The 20,399-nt window shown below is 48.8% G+C and overlaps 1 protein-coding gene across 1 annotated transcript in view; it reads left to right on the top strand.

Moving 5' to 3' along the window:
• The window catches only part of Nmnat2 (nicotinamide nucleotide adenylyltransferase 2), a 160,156-nt gene that overhangs the window by 129,535 nt on the left and 10,222 nt on the right, over positions 1 to 20,399 (top strand). Inside the window, exons 6-8 of the mRNA XM_055624471.1 lie at positions 2,893 to 2,973; positions 4,395 to 4,439; positions 8,018 to 8,094. Of these exons, the coding sequence (XP_055480446.1) occupies positions 2,893 to 2,973; positions 4,395 to 4,439; positions 8,018 to 8,094 (203 nt within the window). The remainder of the gene's footprint in view (positions 1 to 2,892; positions 2,974 to 4,394; positions 4,440 to 8,017; positions 8,095 to 20,399) is intronic.

Raw genomic sequence — 20,399 nt, 5'->3', positions numbered from 1 at the left:
ATATATATATATATATATATATATATATATATATATATATGTTATTGGTATGTTATTAGGTTCTTATATCTCAACCTCCCTTCCAATTTTTATTCCACACTAATCCCTGCCAACCCCCCAACACTAGGTAAGAGAAAAAGAAGGTTAGAGGGGAACGGGGGCATAGACTTCTACAAGCTACTTCCTGAGATGATTAGGAATGTTGGGTTCCTTGGGGCAAGCCCAATCTTCATTGTCAGAATATCCAGCAATCCAGCAATCCAGCAATCCAGCAATAGCAAATAGAACACAGCAGCAGGACGAAATAGCAGCAGCAGGGGGAGCAGCGGCGGGGGTGGGCACAGGGGGAGCAGCAGCCGCCGCTGGCCCTCCCTCTCAGGGCCTTCTCCCATTTACACCCCCTCCAGAGTCTACAGAATTAAACTATCTACAGCTGGTAAAGATAATTTTCACTATAGAGCTGGGAGGTGAGACATGGGGGAGATGGAGCCAGAGGAGAGGGGAGGGGGGAAGAAGAGAGGAAAGGGAGAGAACAGTATGCCTTCTTAAGTACTTAATATAAATATAATTGCTCTAAGTTAGGATTTAACATGTGAAAGGGGGCATTTTTCGTCGCCTCGTTCGGAGAGGTTGAGGGTCTCACCCAGGGTCACAGTGAGGAAGTAGCACGGCCATGAGTCACATCACACGCACAAAGCCCATGCTCTTAGCCCACCTCCTCCACAGCAGAGAACAAAGCCACCAACACATTCTTACACCAGTGCTGTGTATCTTACAGTGCTGTGTGCTCAGTCCTTCACTTGTGTTCTCATTCAACGCAGTGATTCTGTGACATGCATGCTGTTTTTCCTTTGACAAATAAAAAAAAAAAAAAAATGAAGACTCGGAGATAGTTTGTGATTAGCCTGAGCTGCACAGCTAGAAGTACACGAGCCAGCAGGTCCAAGGTACATGCCCTAAAGTCCTGCTTCTCAACATGTGGGTTGCCATCCTCACAGGGTTTGCATATCAGATATTTACAGAATTACAGTTATGAAGCAGCAGTGAAATAATTTTACGGTTGGGTGTCCCCACAACTTGAGGAACTGTATTAAAGGCTCATAGCGTTAGGGAGGTTGAGAACCACTACAAGGATTCTCCCAGGTCAATTCCAAGAGATGAAGCTGCGTGGGAGGTGGAAACAGAAGGACTAGAAGCCGAAGGCCAGCTTGGACTGCTTTCGATGTTGTTTCGAACAAAACATAACCAAATCCAAATTCTAAGAGACAGATGCCCACTACTTTTCAAGCCCAGAGGCCACACACTGTTATCCTACTGGCCTTTTATAAACATAGTAATTCATAAAGAAGAGCTAGGATTCACCTTTGTAGGTGAGGAAGGCAGCAAGAGCTTCCTTTCCCAGTCTGCATGCAGTTATGATGGGTGCTAAGGAAGTTTCAGGGGTGGCTGGAGAGATGGCTCAGTGGTTAAGAGAGAGCACTGTCTGTTCTTCCAGAGGACCCGAGTTCAATTCCCAGCAATCACATGGCAGCTTACAACTGTCTATAATTCCAGGATCCAACACCCTCACGCAGACATACGTGCAGGCAAAACAGCAATGTGCATAAAACAAAAATAAATTATTAAAAAAAAAAAAAAAAGACCAGGAACTGGAGAAATAGGTCACTGAAGAGCCACATAGGGTGCCTGATTACTGTCAAGACCATCTTCGTGGGTAAGCATGCCCTCCTTAGCCCAGCAGAGATGATTCCAGCATGTAGTCTGCCACAGGCTGAGGTTCCTTGGATTTGGGTGCTACTGTCCAGGAGGACTGACTGGCGTGGGACAAACCCACTGAGGAGCTCATGAGAAATGTATTAGTCACAGCGGCTTTCTGTTGCTGTGAGAAAATGCCTGAGAAGAATCCACGTGAAGGGAACAATGTGACTCAAGTTCCAGAGGTTCTAGTCCAGGTGCAATGGGGCATGTTGTTTGGATGCTCTGGAAGCATGCAGCATTCTGGGAGTAAGGGACGGAGGTGGCTCACTTTGTGGTGACCAGAAGCAGAGAGGAGGAAGGGAGGAGGCAGGACACACCCCCGGTGACCTAACTTTCTTCCATTAGGCTCCACCTCCTAAAACTTCTAGCATCTTCCACAGCATCATCAGCTGGGGACCAAGTCTTCAATACATGGCCTTCGGGGGGGAGGGGGGGCATTTAAGATTCAAACCATAACATTAAGAATTGGAAAACCTGGGGCTGGAGAGATGGCCCAGCAGTTAAGAATTGGAAGAGCAGAGCAGTATGAGGGCACCTTAAGTTTGCAATCTAACCCAACATATGTACTTTATACTCATTTAATGGAAGAAAATAAATGATAGCCAAGACAGTAGTTATCTCTAGAGGTAGATGCTATTTCTTTTTATATATCTTTCTTTTCTCTATTTTCCACTTTATTTATTTATTTATTTATTTATTTATTTATTTATTTATTTATTTAAAAGACAGGGTTCTTTAGCCTTGGCTGTCCTGGACTCTCTTTGTAGACCAGGCTGGCCTCGAAGTCCCAAAGATCTGCCTGCCTCTGATTCCCAAGTGCTGGGATTACAGGCGTGCGCCACTGCGCCTGGCAACCTATTTTGCACTTTTCAACAATGCAATCAGTGTGACCAGAAAGTAGACTGCCATCTATGCCAAAATGCTTGTGCCTTGGACTCTGGATGACGAGGAAGAACTGGCAGTCATTGTTCTGTGCTTTCTCTCCACCCTCTGTCCTCCTGCCTTCCGCTTTCCAGCCCCGCCTTCTCCAGTACACCTCTGTTGTTTACAGTGGCCCTGACGCTGGCTGACTCTAGTGTTCAGTTGTGAATGGTTCTTCCCCTCTGTCTCTGTCTGTCTCATTCTCTCCCTCAGCCAAGATCTTAGGGAAGGTGGGAGAAAGCCTCGGCCGGATCTGCTGTGTACGCCCACCCGTGGAACGCTTCACCTTTGTAGGTAAGGTGAAGCAAGGGCTTCCTTTCCCAGTCACCTCCCGTCACGCATCAGCAAGTAGCCTTAACCCCCTGAATGGTTACCAAGGCCTTTGAGAGACAATCATGAGGGTGTATGGCACACACACCCCCAACCCCACATACACAACAACAAATAAGCAAACAAATAAAATGTAATAAGATTTTTTTCTAAAAGAAAAGGCCCTGCAGAGCCCTTTCATGCCTTCTACCATCTGAGGACACAAGGAGATGATGTTACCCGTGCTGATCTCTTCCTCTTGGGCTTTTAATATCCAGAACTTCCAGGAGTCAACTCCTGATGTTTAAAAGTCACCCCACTCATGGCATTATTGTAACAGCTAGAACGGGTTAGGGCCTCCTTTTTCGGGGTGGTCATTGCAGAGCAGAAGTTAAAAGAGACCAGAGGCAAGCGGGAGTGTCAGGCCTACAGTGTCAAGTGCTGATGGAAGCAAGAGGGTGTGGTGATCCTGTGAGGCCTTTCATGGTCATCTCCCTCCTCTGCCTGTGTGTTCATTCTTCCATAAAATGTGTCTACACACTGGATGTTCCCATGGACTTTGGATCCTGTAGAGCAGTTCAGACAGAGCCTGTTCCTCCGCCATTGGTGGGCACGCACTCGCTCCCTGGTTTCCCTTTGTCTTTTGGGTCCTCCCCAGAGATTCTGCATGGGTGAGAACACCACAGGCCCCGGGGCTCTTCCCCCGCCCCGTCCCCGCTAACCCCAAATTTAACTGTATAGAAGAGTCCCCAAAGAGCCAAAGAGAAGTCATTCCCTTTGTTCTTTGGGCCTGCCTTCTGCCGTTTCAGAGGTTTCCAGTTTGGGGCACATTGAGAGGGAACCTGTGAGGGGGCGGGGCAGGGGCAGGGGCAGGGGCGGGGCAGGGGCGGGGCAGCTCATCTGTAGATTTGTGTGTGTGCACAGGCGTATACCTTGAGCACCTCCAGGCAGACAGCGCACACCAGGAGCACATGCCAGAGGCTCTCCCCTTTGATCCTTCCAGCTTCCTCGACGTCCCATCAAGGAAATGGCTCGACATCCCAATGTTGCTGGTTCTTTAGACCAGGAAGCAACTGAAGGGAAGGAGGCCACCTCCTGTGACCCCAAGTCCTGTGTCCCAGGTTCCGAGAGCACAGTTCTTGTGGGCCGCCTTCCTAGGCTACAGAAATAGAAGGCACTCAACATGAGTATGTCTGTCATTGGTTTCCCCAGTGAAAGCCTCTGATAATGAAAATCCTGGAAATGTGTTTCTCTGCCTAGGTGGGGAGGGGATACTTCATGCTGCAGCCACAATCCCCAAGGAGGCTCTCATCAACTTAATGCTTTCTCTCTCACCTGTCCATCTGTCCCTCCCTCCCTCCCTCCTTTATTTTCTCCCCCCTTCCTCCTTCCTTCTCTCCCCACAGATGAGAATGCCAACCTGGGCACAGTGATGCGGTATGAGGAGATCGGTGAGTTGCCTCCAATTATATGGAAACAGCAATGGGCAGGGGGGAGGCTTGAAACCTGGAGTGGGTTTATGGGAAAGTCTACTGTCCGATTGCTCCCTCTGGAAGGGAGAGCATACTCTCTCCCATTTAACATCTTCTGACTAGACTCACTCCCCAGTAGGAGTGGATCCCCGACGATGATCTTCCCTTCACAGCCTCCCCCCCCCCGCCCCGTCTAAAAGAATGAAAGTCGAGGGTCAGTACTAGTGAGAGAGACCATTGTTTTCACCCACCACCGGTACTGCACATAAACAAGGCAGTTTCCGGTTCTCAGTGCTTCAAGGTAGAGGAGGAGGCACCATGTGGCTTGCCTGCAGCCTTGGCTGAAGCCGAGGCATCCCCCTGTCTGTGAGACCCCATTGCCCAACCCAAGTCCAGAGTAGGGTAGGTGGAAGCTGGTTACAAACCTCTGTGGGGATGGGAAGGAGCTGACAGCTGTGTAAATAATCGAAGCAAATCAGCAAACCAAAGCCTTGCCAAAAAGACGAGGAGGGACTCAAGTGCCTGCAGCTGGAAAAGGATGACAGAGACAGGCCAGATTGGAGCTGGAGCTGGCTCAGCGGATCTGTAGAAGGAGAGGCAACCTGGCATCCAACCCACGGGGATCTAACTTCTAAAGATGTGTTAGATGCCGTTAGTAAAGATGAAGTGTTGGTAGCCCACAGTTAAGCAACCTGCATCAAACCAAAGCAACACAAGGGCCTCATGTCCTGGTGTCCTTTCTAGACTTTAATGTCCTTAGCAGCTTTATTTGCTCTGAGGTCTACAGGAAAGCGGGCACTTGGATTTCTGGCTGATCCCCACAAAGCCCAGAGGATCCAAAGGCCGAGATGGAGCAAAGCAGCCAGGATGGGTTCAAAGCCCTGTACACCTTCTCTGCCCAGCAGGGCTCAGAATGTTCTGCCCAGTTCATGAACCCCAAAAGATCAGGAATAACAGACTCCGCTGTAAATACATGAGGTCCTTTTTATTGTAAATTACAAGCTGCAGCTTGGGCCCACACCCACTCACCGCCGAAGCGGTGGGAGCCGAGCGCCTGTGCCCAGGTTAGTTGGGTCATTTAAAGATTCTGGTCCATCCCAGCATGCCCAAGGCAGGGGCGATTCCTGCCTGGCAAGCATCTATTGGTCAAAATGCTACATTTTGAATCGATTGGCTATAGGAAGGTCCCCAGACCATTAATGACCAGGTGTCCCTCCCTAGGGGATGGTCCAGTTTCCTAGCAACTGTATTTCTAGTGGGTGGGGAAAGAATGCAGTGAGGTGGCCCTTCCTCTCAGGGCATTACTGGACTTCTTTTACCTACCTACTTCAGGCCTTAATAATAGCTGCTAACTTATCTTTTGGTCTCTCAAGAACAGTCCTCGGGTTTTCCATTGTGTTCCAGTTTGTCTCCTCCATGTTTCACAGACTATTTTCTGTTGGAGTTTTGTGATTTATTTTTTATTTTTTGTCTTCCCAGCCCCTGGGCTTGAGTTAGACTTTGCTGTCCCTGCAGGAGCACATCCACTCTGGCTCCTAAGTCTGCCTGGCCACCTCTGATTCCTTTTGCCCTCTGGAAGGGAAAAGGATCCCTAGTGCCTGACAGGGAGGGAATGAAGAATTCTTGGTTTCTGAAAGGAGAGCCGTGTAGCCCCTGCTGACAGACAGACTCCAGGTTGGAGGTGATACAGGTCGAAGCCGCCTTGGTAGACCGTGAGAGCTGGGATGGGCCACTGGGCTCCACATAGCTGGAATTCCTGAGCAGGGAGTGTAGAGGGAAAATACTAATTCTGGCTGCTGGCCCTGGATGGAGATGACCAGGGGAGGGAGGCAGAGCCCGATGGAGGGCAAAGGGCCTGCATCCTGACCCTTGTGCTCTGCGGGACCCTGGTACTCACAAGAGTACTTCAGTGACCCCCCCCCTCCCTGTACACACCACAAGAAAAAGCCACCTTCTCCTAGCTGTTTTAGCCTCAGTTGATCCTATTCTGTTTCCAGCGGTTGGCTGCTTTCCAGGGGGCTGCAAGTTCAAGGGCTCGTGGACTATAAATATGGAAATCACTGCTGCCCTCTAGTGGCTTCATGTGGACCACACACCCTTCTCAGAGTCACCGCTTCCTCCCTACCTTTTCTGTGCTTTGGCTTGTTTTAAAAGTCTCATATTATTCTTGGACAAGAGATTCAGTCCTAGCATAAGAATGGAAAGGCCAGTTCAGGGTTTTCAGCCTTGGTGCTGCCAGCACAATTCTGTGATGTGGAGCAGCCCTATGCACGGTGGGACACTTACTTAGCGTCCTGTCCACCAGGTGCCTGAGACACACTTCTCCTCTCCCCAGACAACCCACCAGACATGGCGAAATTACCCTAATCTGCCCAGGGGTTCTCAGGCAGCCTGTGTAGCTCTGTAACCACGTCCTCTGCTGGCTTAATTACTCACCACGTCTGAGACCCACTGTGTGCCAGTCCCTGCTGGGCCCCGGAGATAGAAAGATGAATTGAGGTTCTGGACCTGGAGAGATCAATGAGCAGCATAAACTCTCAGCCTTGACTGGGCTCCCGAGTGGGTGGGGCGTGCAGATCCAGGGACAATGAGATGCTGGCTGATTGCTCCACCTGCCTCAATCCCATCTGGAGGCTGTCTGTTGAGCATCGACAAGCTTGACATCTGACAGTCCCTGCTCAGTCCTGGCAAAGCCCTGGACTCACAGCATCAAAGGCCACGGCAGCAGCTGTGACCGGAAGACCGGTGGTCAGCCCCGCACAAGTGCTCTTAGTGTCTCAGACACAACACACTGGCTGAGGCAGAAACCGGGCGGCCTGAGGTCCTCACTCGAAGCCCTGGTTGTAGGACACTCTGTGGAATGTCAAGAATCTCTAGATTCTTTCCCCGGTTTTAAATGACAACGGGCCTCACAGGGATAATTCAAATTGGGCTTAATGAGGGAAGAGAGACTACTTTGGACAGGCTAGAAAGAAGCACCGAGGGGAAAGAGGAGGTGGTTCCAACCTTGCTTTGCAAGCCCTTTGCTGGGGGCTGTGGCCCTAGAAAGAGTGCACAGCGATCTACTCAGACATTTCATTGGCACAGTCGGTGGCCCCCCTCCATCCCATGAGAGAAGACAGAAATAAGTGCCTGATATCCTGCACCAGGGTAGGCTGAGAGACCAGGTTCTGGAGTTCAAGCCTCGACTATATAACACGTTTGAGTCTAGCCTAGGCTACAGAGTCTGAACCCTTAAGCAAAGTGTGTAACCAGCTGCGTCTGTTAGAGAGCCCAGCCACCCAGCTTTGGCCCTAAAGGGCTGGGCCTGTGTCTGGGGTAGGCAGGACTAGTTGACCACCCTCCACGCACAGCTCCCCTTGCATGTGGAAATCCCACTGGAGATGAGGGGGGGAGGGGAGGTGGGGGGGTGGATGTTGAACCACAGACACCCTGCTATGGGGTTGTCAGAGAGACCTGAGCCGTGTAGTTCCAAGACTTATGTGCTCAAGAGAGAAGAGGGCTGAGGGCTGTCTCCCAGAGCCCGACTTGACGCACACTCTGCTCTCCCTCCCCAGAGCTGCGCATCTTATTGCTGTGTGGTAGTGACCTGCTGGAGTCCTTTTGCATCCCGGGACTCTGGAACGAGGCAGATGTGAGTAGCCAGGGTTTGGAGTCCACATTCAGGAGGAGGTGGGAGGATGGGCGAGGCATGATTTTGGCTTCTGTCTTCCCTCCCCGGCGCAGACTGGAATCTTTTGCCTCCTCAAAGTTCCCAGGAGGGCAATTCATCCACATGACTGTGGAGAAAACTTCTCACCTTCCCCTGGCTTTATCTCCTACTGCATATTTAGTCACACTCCTCCCCCTCCTCCTCACCCCGGGAAACCCTGGGAAAAAAGCACTCTGAGTTATAGAATGTCTTGTTCCAAGTGCTGCCTGGGGTGTGCATGCTGGGGCCATGGAGACTTGAAGGGAGGGTTTAAGAGGAAACTTTGCCCTTTGGACATTAGAGGTGTGGTTTGTTTTCCTTTGATGCCTTTGAAGAGGCAGTAACTGCTACCCTAGGCTTGTGAGCCCCTTAGCAAGAAAATAGGGATCTGGGGGTGGAGGCACAAAAGGCTGATGGCAAAGGTAGATAGGATTCTTTAGGTGACTGATTTGGCACCGAGGAAAGAACCAGTTGAACTCAAGAGGCTTAGAAGTTCCCATGGTCTAATGGTCAGCCCACTACTGTTCCCTCTTGCTCTTTTATTCATTCACTCATGGGATAGCCTGAGCTAAACCAGGGTCTCATGCAAGTTGCTTTCCTGTTTATTTTTTAGATAGGGTCTTGCTATCTAGTCCTGGCAATCCTCCTGCGTTCGTGCATGGCTGGCAGCAATGCCAGGCTTCATGCTTCCTTTAAAAGAAACTTGCTGGGCAACTGTGTCAATCATTCAGCTCCTCTGGTTACCCAATGAGGCTTGTTTCCCCCTCTGTTTGGCATGCTAGTCTGTCAGTCACTGAAATGATTGCAAACGTTCTTAAAAAAAAAAAAAAAAAAACTAGTTTACTGACAAGGCAGCCAGATGTGAAAAGGCGGGGACCCTAGGTCTCGAAAGGTAAGGGACATTTATGGGATAAGCAGGGGCTGAGGCATGGGCAAGGTGGACTTGAAGAAAGTGGAGCAGTCTGCCGGTGGGCCATCAAAGCTTTGTTATGTTCAGAAAATAGTGACATTGGCAGACTCTCAGGACGAGCATTAGCCACCTGATGTCACAGGGTCACCGACTGGACGCTAGCACAGGACAGCAGTTTCAACTAGTTTCTGAAACCTCCGATTCCTGAAACATGACTCTTGCAACGGCTGTCAGTGTGACCCATAGTCAGGAATTGTGTACTGCTGAAGCTACTGGTAGCATGCTGGCTTCCAGGGAGGGCTTAAGGAGAAACTTTGCCCTTTGAAGCCTAGAGGTGTGGTTTGCTTTCCTTTGACGCCTTTGCAGAGGTCAGGGCTACTACCCTAGGCTCCCCTCAATAAGAGAATAGGGGTCCATGGGGAGGGTGCCTATGGCTAATGGCAAAAGGAAATAAGGTCCTTCCAAACTCAAAGCAAGCAAGAGACAAAAGCAAGAGGTCTAATTTGACCTTTCCCTTAGTATCACTCTGGTTGTCAGTTGTTTTTCTTAATCTGTGGTGTGTTATTTGACAGTGGCCTGTGATTTTAAAGAAATTCGTGGTACAGCCTCTGCCAATAAGTGTTGGGAGACATGACAAACTATGGACTCTTTCATTAGAGAAAGGGGACATTTATAATCAGAACTTATACTCCAGTTCTACTCCAACACATCTACTGACAAAATACAGTCTGAGCTCCAGTTTCTCCCGTCTTTAAGATGGGCATAATGATAGTGTCTACCTCATGTGGTTTCTGAAGAGTCAGAGAACACTCTTTAAGGGCGTGGAGCAGCGCCTATCACATTGTTACCAGGAGACACCACGTTGTGTTTGTTTTTGAGACAGGGTCTTTTATTGCCCAGGCTGTCCTCAGACTTGCTGTGTAGCTGAGGATGACCTTGAATTTCCGATCCACCTCTCGAGTGCCGGGCGAGGCTCGCACCACCGCGCCTAGCTTGTAACAGATGCTATTAAGGTCATTCAACTAATGTGAACCAAGTACCCTGCTGCATCCCAATAGCCATTGACGGCAAAGGGCGTGCGTGCTAGTAGGCTGTGAGCTACAGGGGAGGGGTGGTCGGAGATGATGGTTCTGAGTCCTCCGTCTCTTCATCTGCAACCCTGGGAACAATTTCCTGCAGGTGAAATTTTCAGCTTCCTTTCGGTTTGGGACCAAGTGGCTTAACCAGCTTTTGCCTTCTACCCTCTCCTAGGTGCTGAGAAAGTAAAAAGTCCCAGGCAGAGATCTCCACAAAGCTGACCAGTTGCTTGGGGCCCCTCCAGGGAGGCCTGAGCAGTCAGGGAATTTAGAAGGACGAGGTTGGCAGCTGGGGCAGGAGTCTGAAGAGCCACTTTTGTGAGCAGGAAATCCCTGGAGCTGTTTGCCAAGTTGGGACCTGAGGGGAGACTCCAGTGTGAGGGCCTGAAGTAGGTTATTGGAGCCTGAAACGTAGACCCCTGTGTCCCTGATGCCTGGCCAGTCTCTCTCCTGGCTCCTGGCTAGATCTCTACAGGGTAGAGCGTATTTCCTACCTGCTGCTCTGAGTGTTGGCAGATGCCAATATTTGAGGACCAAAGAGCCAAACCTTCCACCCCACCTCTGCTCTTTCTTGCTCTCCTCGGTCATTCCTGCTGAGATCCGAAATGGCTGATTAAGAAACACAGTTTAAGGGGTTGGAAGAATGGCTCAGCAGTTAAGAGCACTTGGTGTTCTTGCAAAGGACCTCAGTTTGGCCCCCAACACCCATGTCTGGCCTCTCACAACTATCTGTAACTCCAGAAAGCGGGAGAGAGTTGGGGAGAGAGAGAGAACGACAAGTGGGTTATTATGGCACAGGCTTTATGGGGGGACACGGAGCATGTGCATACAGGACCGCGGTGACAGTGGGATGGTGTCACGTTTGGCACTGACTCATTGAAGCCTGGAGAACCTTGTAGAATGTGGGTGGTTCCTAACACAGGGCGTCTGATGCCCTCTTCTGGTTTCCCAGGGCATCTGTACTCATATGAAACACACACACACACACACACACACACACACACACACAAATAAATGTTACAGTGAAGTCTTTGTCCGTTCAAATGTATTCCCCTGATTATGTGGGAGAGGCGGCGTCCCCACATAAACGGGTCCTGACCAGTTTGACTTTCTGGATGCCTGAGATTAGTCAGAGAATTCCGGACTCTTAGGGTTGCTTGTGTGGAGAAACAAAGGGATGCCCCATCTCATTTCCAGTGCCTCCTCTGAGACAGATGACTTTGGAACATCTCGTGGCAACACCAGGACCAAGGAGGAGAACCAGATAGGCTCACTTTTCCTAGGACTTAGATGAATGTAATGCAAAATCCCAAGGCCAAGGAGACAGCATGGCGGTAGAGAGCTTCCCTTACCCATGAGACCCTGTGAGGAATTTCCAGCACTGTACAACAAAAACCAACAAAAATCCAAAGCCTGAGCCTGGAGATTCAGCCCAGTTTACCACACATGTGTAGAACTATGGTTTCAGTTTCCAGCACCATATAAACTTGACTATGATCCCAGCATTGGGAGGTGGAGGTAAGATCAGAAGTTCAAGGTCATTCTGTACTACATAGTGAGTTCAAGACCAGCCTGGGATGCAGGAGACCCTGTTTCAAAATGAAACGCTTAAAAGAAAAAAAAAAAAGATTCAAAACCTAAAAGTCCCACATTCTTAGAGCATCCCCAGATTCAGGCTGACAACTTGGGTGCCCATTCACCCTGGAGATCTAGGACATCCATCCTAACTGCTCCCAGAGGGTGCAGTGGGGTTGGAGTTAATGAGACCCTAAGGCTCCCTCAGCCTAGAGCACCTACATCTGGACGCCACCCAGCCAGTTCATGCTCCTTCCCAGCTGTGCCCAGTATAAGCATGCAGGACCCTGAAGTCAGAGAATCCTGGTTCAGACAGATCTGGGAAGAAACAGGAGCTGTTCAAAGAGGCTGGGGAGCCGCCTCACTGGGTAAAAAGAAACTGCCCACGTCGTCTGGAAACTGGCTGAGTGGGCCTCCCCCACAGCCTGACTGCCACAGCCTCTCCTAGGTGCTTCCACTACAGAGACAATATCACTTGCTTCTAAGTCCTGGACCAAAACTCTCCATCAATGACTATTCCACACCCAGCCACCCTGTTCCCCAGTGGCAGTGTCTATCAGGCACAAAGATGTATCAGTCCGCAGTGAATTCTGACCTTCTGTCACCACTGACACACCCGTCCCCTTACATTCCATGGAGAGAAAATTCCGTACATAGTCATCAAGTTTCTCTCCAGTGGAGCACAAAAGAGCTGCTGTGGCCTCCCAGTTGGCATTTTCATTCTTGCTTTCTGGGGAGGGGCATCAAGATTCAGGAGCCGGTAGCATGCCTGGCTCACTTCCATTAGCAGGCTAGTTTCCTCTACTGGTTTGCAGTCTCACCTCTCTGACAGAAGGAGCTCACAGGAGGTTTAATTTGAAAGCTGAGTGCATGGTTGCACAGAGGGCATCGCAACAGGAGCGTGAGGGAGCTGGCCACCGAGAGTCTGCAGTTGGGAAGCAGGTGGAGGCGGAAGCTGGTGGCGGTGTGCTCGATTTTCCCTTTTCTCCTCAGTCTGGGGGGGATGACACCGTCCACCTTCATTCCTCAGTTAAACTCTGCAAACCCCCTCGTGGGTATGGCCAGAGATGTGTCTCCGTGGCGATCCTGAATCCCGTCGAGCTGACATGTCCCTCATGTGCCCTAGCCTCCGTTCATCCTGACAGAAACACCTGTGCAGATAACCACACACGAGGATCAGAAACTAGATTAAATTAAGGCCAAAGGCTTCAGGGTCGCACAGGGCTGAAACTTGTTTCTTCACTCCCCCCCCCCCCTTAAACAAAACCCAGCCTGTTATGCAGGCCTCTGCCAACGCTGGGTGCTTTATCCATCATCTAGCGGAAGGCAGGCAAATTAATTCTGATTCAGCATTCCTCCCTTCAATCAACCTTTCAACGGTGCCCTTGTGAACATAGCATGTATTTCCCCACGAGGTTCTTCTAGGTTAAAAATACCCTAGTTATGAATACTTACTTCATTCTCCAACATGAAATTAAGAATATAGGAAGCGTAGAAAAGCTTTGGAACCCAGCTGGTAAGTTCTCAGTAACTGCTGGCTCTTATTTCATCATTTTTTTCTGTTGCTCTTAACTACTAGGAGTTTAAGTTTGTAGTTTTATACATACTAGCCACTAAACTATATCCCTGTCTCTTTTGGTATTTTTTTCTTAAAAATTATTTTGTTTTATTTAGCATTATGTGGCATGTAAGTGTCAGAGCACGAAACTCAGAATACAACTTTGTGCAGCTGGTTCTCTTTCCATCTTTGCGTGGGTGCCAGGGATCGAACTCAGGTTGTCAGACTTGCATGACAAGCACTTTTTACCTGCTGAGCCGTCCTGCCAGCCTGTGATTTTCATTTTAAAGGCAGGGTCTTCCCAAGTTTTCTTAACTGGTGGCCCTCCAGCCTCAGCTTCGTGAGCAGCAGAGTTTAAAGGATGCACCACCAGCCCGGCTCATTCTTTTATTCTGAAATATTTATGTGACAACAATCACTAGTCTACGGCCAGCAGAACAGATAGAAGCAAAATGTTTGGCTACTCGCTGTGTTCTTCAGTGAGAAAGACAGACAACAAATGAATTGTATTTGGCTGTAGCTCATAGAGTATCTGGTTTAACCCCTGTGACGTAGAACCTCTATTCCCATCTTAAAAATATGGAAAAGGGGGCTGGCAAGATGGGTTGGTGGGTAAAGGCATTTGCCGTCCAGACTGATGACCTGAGTTCATTCCTCAACCCACCTGGGAAGAGGAGAGAATTGATTCAGGTGAGCTGGCTTCTGGCTTCCACATACACATGGCGTGTGCGCGCACACACACACTCACACACTGATTAAATAAATGTAAGAATTTAAAAATAAACAAGAATAGGGGGATTCAGCAGTTTGGGACTTGTTCTGGATAGTACAGCTGTTGAATGGCAGGACAGGCAGATCCTTTATCTGGGTAAAACAGACAAGTGGAATAACAAAAGACATCCCTCAAGGCAAGCCGAGGTGAGGGCGCAAGCTAGACATAGAATCATGCCCTGGTCCAGGTTAAGTAGGTACCGAGAGAAGAGGTTTTCATGGAGGGAAGAGGCTACGAAAGACCCAGTAGTGGGAACAAGACTTCGGGGAGATGGCTGGCAAATGAGTTTGGTCTTCATTTCGTTCGGAAAGGCACTGATTTTCGATGAGGTGTGCTGAGATCACTGAGTGTAATGATTGCCTGTATGGACCAGTCTCAGGACCCTGGCATTTGAAACAAGCAAGAGTTAATGTCTAACCCAGAGGATTAAATACCTAAAGCTGTAATTCCGGACACCAGAAATCGGCCAACGAGGAAACTGTTTTCTTTTCTTCCTGTACTTCTCAAAGCCTCACATTCTTTTCATTGGTTGTGCCCTGTGTGCCTCCAACCAACCAGTAGTGGAGTAACCGCTTCCTACATCCATCAGCTATGGGAAAATAACCAAAGAAAATAAACAGAGGAAGAGCCGGGGGCACTAACCACTCCAGAAGAAATCCCAGGGCCCCGGGATAAATGGAGCAAAGACAAACATGTGGTTATTCAGGCTCAGATGACTTTTTATCAAACTGCCTAACTCCAGCCAGGAAGCAGGAAGCCTGTGGGACTCTTCCATATTGCCCCCAACCCCTGGGGATTAGGTCCCAACACTGCTAAGACCCAAGCTCAATTCACAGGGGAAGGACTCAGTGGTGCAAGATTTGGCGCTGTGGCCTGCTCATGATTCTCCTGCTAAAGGTGCTGTTGATTTGGCTTTCGGGTTTTTGACATGAGCCGGAACTCTGGGTTTTCCCACACTCCCAATCAAGCTGGCAGTGCAGTGGCCTTGGCTTCCTCTGGGAAGCCCCACTGAAGGAACTTTCGTTTGTGTTGAGGGCCATCCTGGAAGGGCGCTCCTGGCTGCCTGGCTCTGATCACACTAGCTCTGGCCCAGCCTTCCCTCCAGACTGGGACAGAAGCCAGAGCCATACAGAGGATGGTTACTGGGGAATGGTTTAGCTGGTCTCGAAGGCAGGCGGGGTTTACGCAGCGCCCCCCTTTCATCTCTTTACCCACCTAGAAGTGCCTACAACTGTGTGCTCTAGGGGGCGCTAGAGAGCAACAAACGGTTTTCCTTTTTCTTCTTCCTCCAAGCTCCTCCTCCATTTTATTTAAAGACAGGATCTTGCTGTGTAGCCCAGGTTGGCCTCAAACTCATGATTCTCCTGCCTCAGTCCCCGAGTTCTGGGATTATAGGTATGCACCACCACACATCACCACATATATTTTCAAGTTGTGTTATCTTTAAACTGAAGACCGTTCAAGTCACTAAAATATGAGACTTACCGGGTGGATCTAGAAGTGTGAGACAACAGAAAGAGTCTTCAAGGCCAACCTAAGAGGGTTCAAACTCACTCAAACTAGCTCTGTAGATTGGATGGGCTCCTGAGTCTCATCAGGTTGGTTCCTCCGGCTAAGAAGTGAGAATGGGGACACGCATCTCCGAAGAGGGATGATGTGATGATAAAGCTCCGAGGATTGTTCCTGGCAGAGCCGCTGGTAAATGCTTCCTCCCTGCTTCCCACTGGCCCCTGTGCACCCCCGATTGCTGTCTAAAAAGACACGGAAGGAGGCCGGAGGCACCGATGTACTGCAGCCTGAGAAGAAAGAGGGCAGGGTCCTGAGGCCTGATTTAGAGTGACCACACCATCGAGGCCTTCAGGAAAGTCAATGCATATTGGGTCCTATCGCTAATGAAGTTGAGCCCTCTGATTAGAACACGCTAGTGGGCCTCTCTCAGTGTTGGGACGAAACTCACCACCATCGTAATCTGGGCTTCTTTTGTTTTATTTGGCTTTTTTTTTTTTTTTTTTTTTTTTTTGCCAGCTGCTCATAATGTGTTAGCCACTACAAGATGTGATTCTCCAAGCATTAACTCTCCCATGTCCTTCACAGGGGCAATGCAGTTAAAAACGATCTTCTGTTTAACCTCTCAATTTGTATTTTAAAATTATGTTAAATGCCTTATTCTTTTCTCTTTAATTTTTGTCACATGCATACATACACATAATATAGCCTGCTGAGTGCATGCAGTACTGACCACTTGGCAGTAGATAAACGGTTAGGCGACCTGTCTCAGGGGAGGTTTGCTTCTCCTCTTGGCAGTCATTAATTGCCCGAGGCTTGTCATCCAGGGATGGGGAGCCTCAAGATTTCCCCATCCACACTGGCAGGTCAACTGGTGCTGGCATGGTTCCAGTCTTGTTTAGGCAGCCACACTGTTGAGATGTGATGGGTGCAGCTTTTCCGTCCTGTATGTAAGACGCAATGTCTTGCATATGTCCTGGTCTTCTGACCCTGACAATCTCCCAACCCCTCTCCTGAGATGTTTCCTGAGCCTTAGGTGTAGGGGTTGTGTTGTAGATGTATGGATTGGGGCTGGACACCCCGTGTTCTCTGCATTCTGCTTGGTTGTGGTCTTCTTTTTCTTCCTTTTCTTCTTCTTCTTTCTCCTCCTCTTCTTTTCTATTTTATGTGCATTAGTGTGAAAGTGTCAGATCCCTTGGAATTGGTGTTACAGACAGTTGTGAGCTGCCATGTGCATGCCAGGAGTTGAACCCCAGTCCATTTGGAAGAGAAGACAGCCTTCCCAACCACTGAGCCATCTCTCCAGCCCCTTCTTTTTAAGACAGCGTTTTTCTGTGTAGTCCTGGCTCTCCTGGAAGTCACTCTATAGACCAGGCTAGCCTTGAACTCAGAGATCACCTGCCTCTGCCTCCTAGGTGCTGGGATTAAAGGCGTGTGCCACCACTGCCAACCTTAGTTGTGGCTTTCTGTGATGGTCTCTGTCTGCTGGGTCTGTAACCCATGTGGGGGCTACTAATATTTTGTTTAATGACAGTCATTAGACGATAACCTATCCAAAAGACAAAGTTTGTCTTCTCAGCTGTACACCCTTAGTATTTAGTAAGTTATCTGACCACAGTGCAATCTAACCAAGCATCCCTGAAAGCCAGCAGGGCAGGCTTAGACTTCAGCCTCTTCGAGGGATGGTGTTGACTCTACGTTCCTTCCAAGAGCTTTGCCTTCTGGGTCATAAGTACTCTCTCCCCCAAGGCCAAGTAGCTTCCTGCTTCGACATGTCTCATATCCTTCTCTCGGATTCCTTGTACTTGGGGAAGCAGGGTCTACCTCCACCTACTTCCTCTCTTCCTCTCAATTTCCATCTCCCCTGGAAAACTTTAACCAGAAGATGAAAAGATAGGATCAAAGCTGGGCTGGGCAGGATGTTGAAGCAGGATGAAAGTTATGGACACCACCTCTGAGGCCCGACGCACTGGCCCGAGATAAATGAGAGGACCAGTGTGATCCTATCTTCTGGGGTCTAGCAGTATGAGGGCACACTGGCCACATCTGGAGTGAGATTTAACAATCATGTCTGCCCTGTCCGACTACTCCCTCACTCCATCTCTATATGCCCAAGGGCAAGGCCCACAGGAAGCGCTGGAACACATGCTCAGTCCCAGAGCTCAGTATCCTTGGGGTCCTGGAGCCAGATGTACTAGATGTGTGAGCTAATCCTTCCTCACCACACAGACGATTGTCCTATTCTCCCTGGAATCTCCAGAGGTGCTAAGGTGCCTGTCCACATCCCATTCCATCAGAAGGTTCAGCATAGTGCCCTGTGTTTTAAAGTGACAACTCCTAAAGGCAAGTACGTAAGAAAGCTTATGATTGGTTTATCATCATCATCATCGTGTGTGTGTGTGTGTGTGTGTGTGTGTGTGTGTGGTGCTGGGGGAGGTGCACAAGTGTGACACGTGAAAATGAGAGGACAAATTTTTGGGAGTCTCTGCTCTCCTTCCACTGTGGGTTCCAGACACCAAACTCACCCATCAGGTTTGTATAGCAAGTGCTTTTACCCACCTAGCCATCTTGTCGACCCTAGGATTGGTTTTGATGCATGCTTTATCCCTACCCATGTGGCAAGGTCTAGGGAATCTGTCTTGTTCACTTTATTTTATTGATTTGCTTTTCACAAATAAGACTTTTTGTCAGGATGTAAGTCTGAATTTTAAACAGACTCTTGTGCAACTGGCCCAGTCGGCTCAGCTCTGGCACCCCTCTTGTCCTCTCCAGGACTAATGCTTTCACCATTAAGCCGCCTGAGTTTTCCTAGTCAAACATGGTTCCTCTAGCATTTTCCTTTCCCAACAAGGGCTCATAGAGTGCATCTGAAGGCTTCGGTGGACTGGCAAGCCTTTCCTCCGTTCTTTCCTGTGATGAGTGGGATCAGGTTTGGACTACTTTTTCCATATGTACCTCCCCAGCATCTGGCTGTGTCCCCTCTGGTCTTTATTCTCAAAATAGAGGTACCATGCATCAGAGGCTTTCTGTATTTATAAACTGTAAATATGGAATTTGGTCAGCTTTACAATGAGCACTGTAAAACTGGCACCAACAAGAACTTCATCTGCATTTTCTTCCCACCGCCCTAACCATGCATGTCCGTAGTAAGATCTGGCCTGTGGACATTAGTTTAGCTAAGCAGTCTTTGCTATAACCATCACCAATAATTAGCTGTACTTTTCTAAATACAACTTCATCTTTTTTCAGATCAGCAAGGCTCACTTCACACACCCAGTCCCTGAGGCCAGGAGATGCATCTGTGGATCCCTGAGTCCTTATGACTAAAACTTCCAGTAGTTCCTCTGTTGAACATCACTGAGCTGTCACACCTTGCTGCTCCTTCCTAGGGAATGGACTGAGTCCTTTCTTCTTGACTCTCCATTCACTGTCGTTTGTAATTCACTTGTTCTTGCCACTGCTCAGATCCAAAAAGGCTGAAATGCAACCCTCTCAATTAGATTTGTAACACACACGTACAAAGGGTGGGCATTTAGTCACTTATTGTTATTTATTTTGTTTATTTGTTTACCAGACAGGGTTTCATGTATCCCAGGCCTGCCTCAAACTCCCTGCATAGCTAAAAATGACCAAAGCTTCTAATGTTCCTGCCTCCACCTCAGATTCTGGGATGAGACGTGTTCACTATCGTGCCTGGTTTAGGCAGCACTGGGAATTGAACCTGGGGCTTCGTGCATGCCTGGCAAGCACTCTTCTTTCACTGAGCTTTGTCCCCACCCCAGGACGAAAGTTTAAGATAACACAAGAGCAAAGGTCTCACCCAAAAGTGAAAGTCTGGATGTTTGGGAACACACTGACAAAGACAAAAGATTAAGCAAAACCAGGAGGATCCAGGTGAGAAGGATGGGTTTAAGGACCACCCCCATACAGCAAACTTGGTAGTCCTAGACTCAGACCAGTCTCTTACAGTTACGAACAGTTATAAACACTGACTGTTTACCCTCCTCCAGGCTGTAGGGCAGTCGGCCGACCAGCTATCCTAGACAAGGAGTTGCATGTGCTGTGTTCCTAGCTCCTGGCCTCCTTCTCCTCCCCCTTCGGATCAGTCTTTACTTCATCTCCTCTCTTATATCCAATTCTTCTCTACCTCTCTCTTAGAAGGACACTTGTTTCTGATGTTAGGGCCACCCAAATTAACCAGAATAATCTCAAGATTATTTCCCTCAGTTTAATCATATAAGGTAACCATCACAAGTTTCAGGGTTTGACCTTGGAGCTTCTTTGGGGGGGGGGATGTCATTATACCAGTGGACACTTGGACCCGGGTATAAGTGAGCACTGAGCAGAGTCACATATGGGTTTTGTTTTCTTTTATTGTTTTGAGACAGGGTCTCGTGTAGCCCAGTTAGGCTTTGAACCATTTATTGATCTTTCTACCTCCACCTCCCAGTGCGGGGATGACAGGCATACACCACCAAACCTGGCTCTTACATTCATTTTTGAAGACAGAATTAATTGGATTTCATTGAAGGCTGACCATAAGAAAGAGAAGAAAAAAGGAAAATGGCAGGACTTTTGCTGAGTACAATTATAAGAGGAAACGACCACGAGAAAACACTTCTTTGGGAGAGAGGGAGTCTGTATTACTTACTTTTCTATTGCTGTGGTAAAACGCCATGATGAAGACAACTTACAGAAGAAAGAGTTAATTAGGGCTTCTGGTTCCAGAGGGTTAGAGTGCACAATGGAAGAACAGAGGTAACAAGCATGGCGGCTGGAACAGCAAGGTCTCCTCTTGAACAGAGAGCAGGAAGCAGAGAGAGCGCACTGGGAATAGCAGAAGGCTTATGA

Source organism: Psammomys obesus, unplaced genomic scaffold (genome assembly GCF_907164565.1).
Source record: "Psammomys obesus unplaced genomic scaffold, mPsaObe1.curated_primary_1811, whole genome shotgun sequence".
Taxonomy (NCBI): Eukaryota; Metazoa; Chordata; class Mammalia; order Rodentia; family Muridae; genus Psammomys; species Psammomys obesus.
This window is presented reverse-complemented; position numbering and strand designations above follow the sequence as displayed.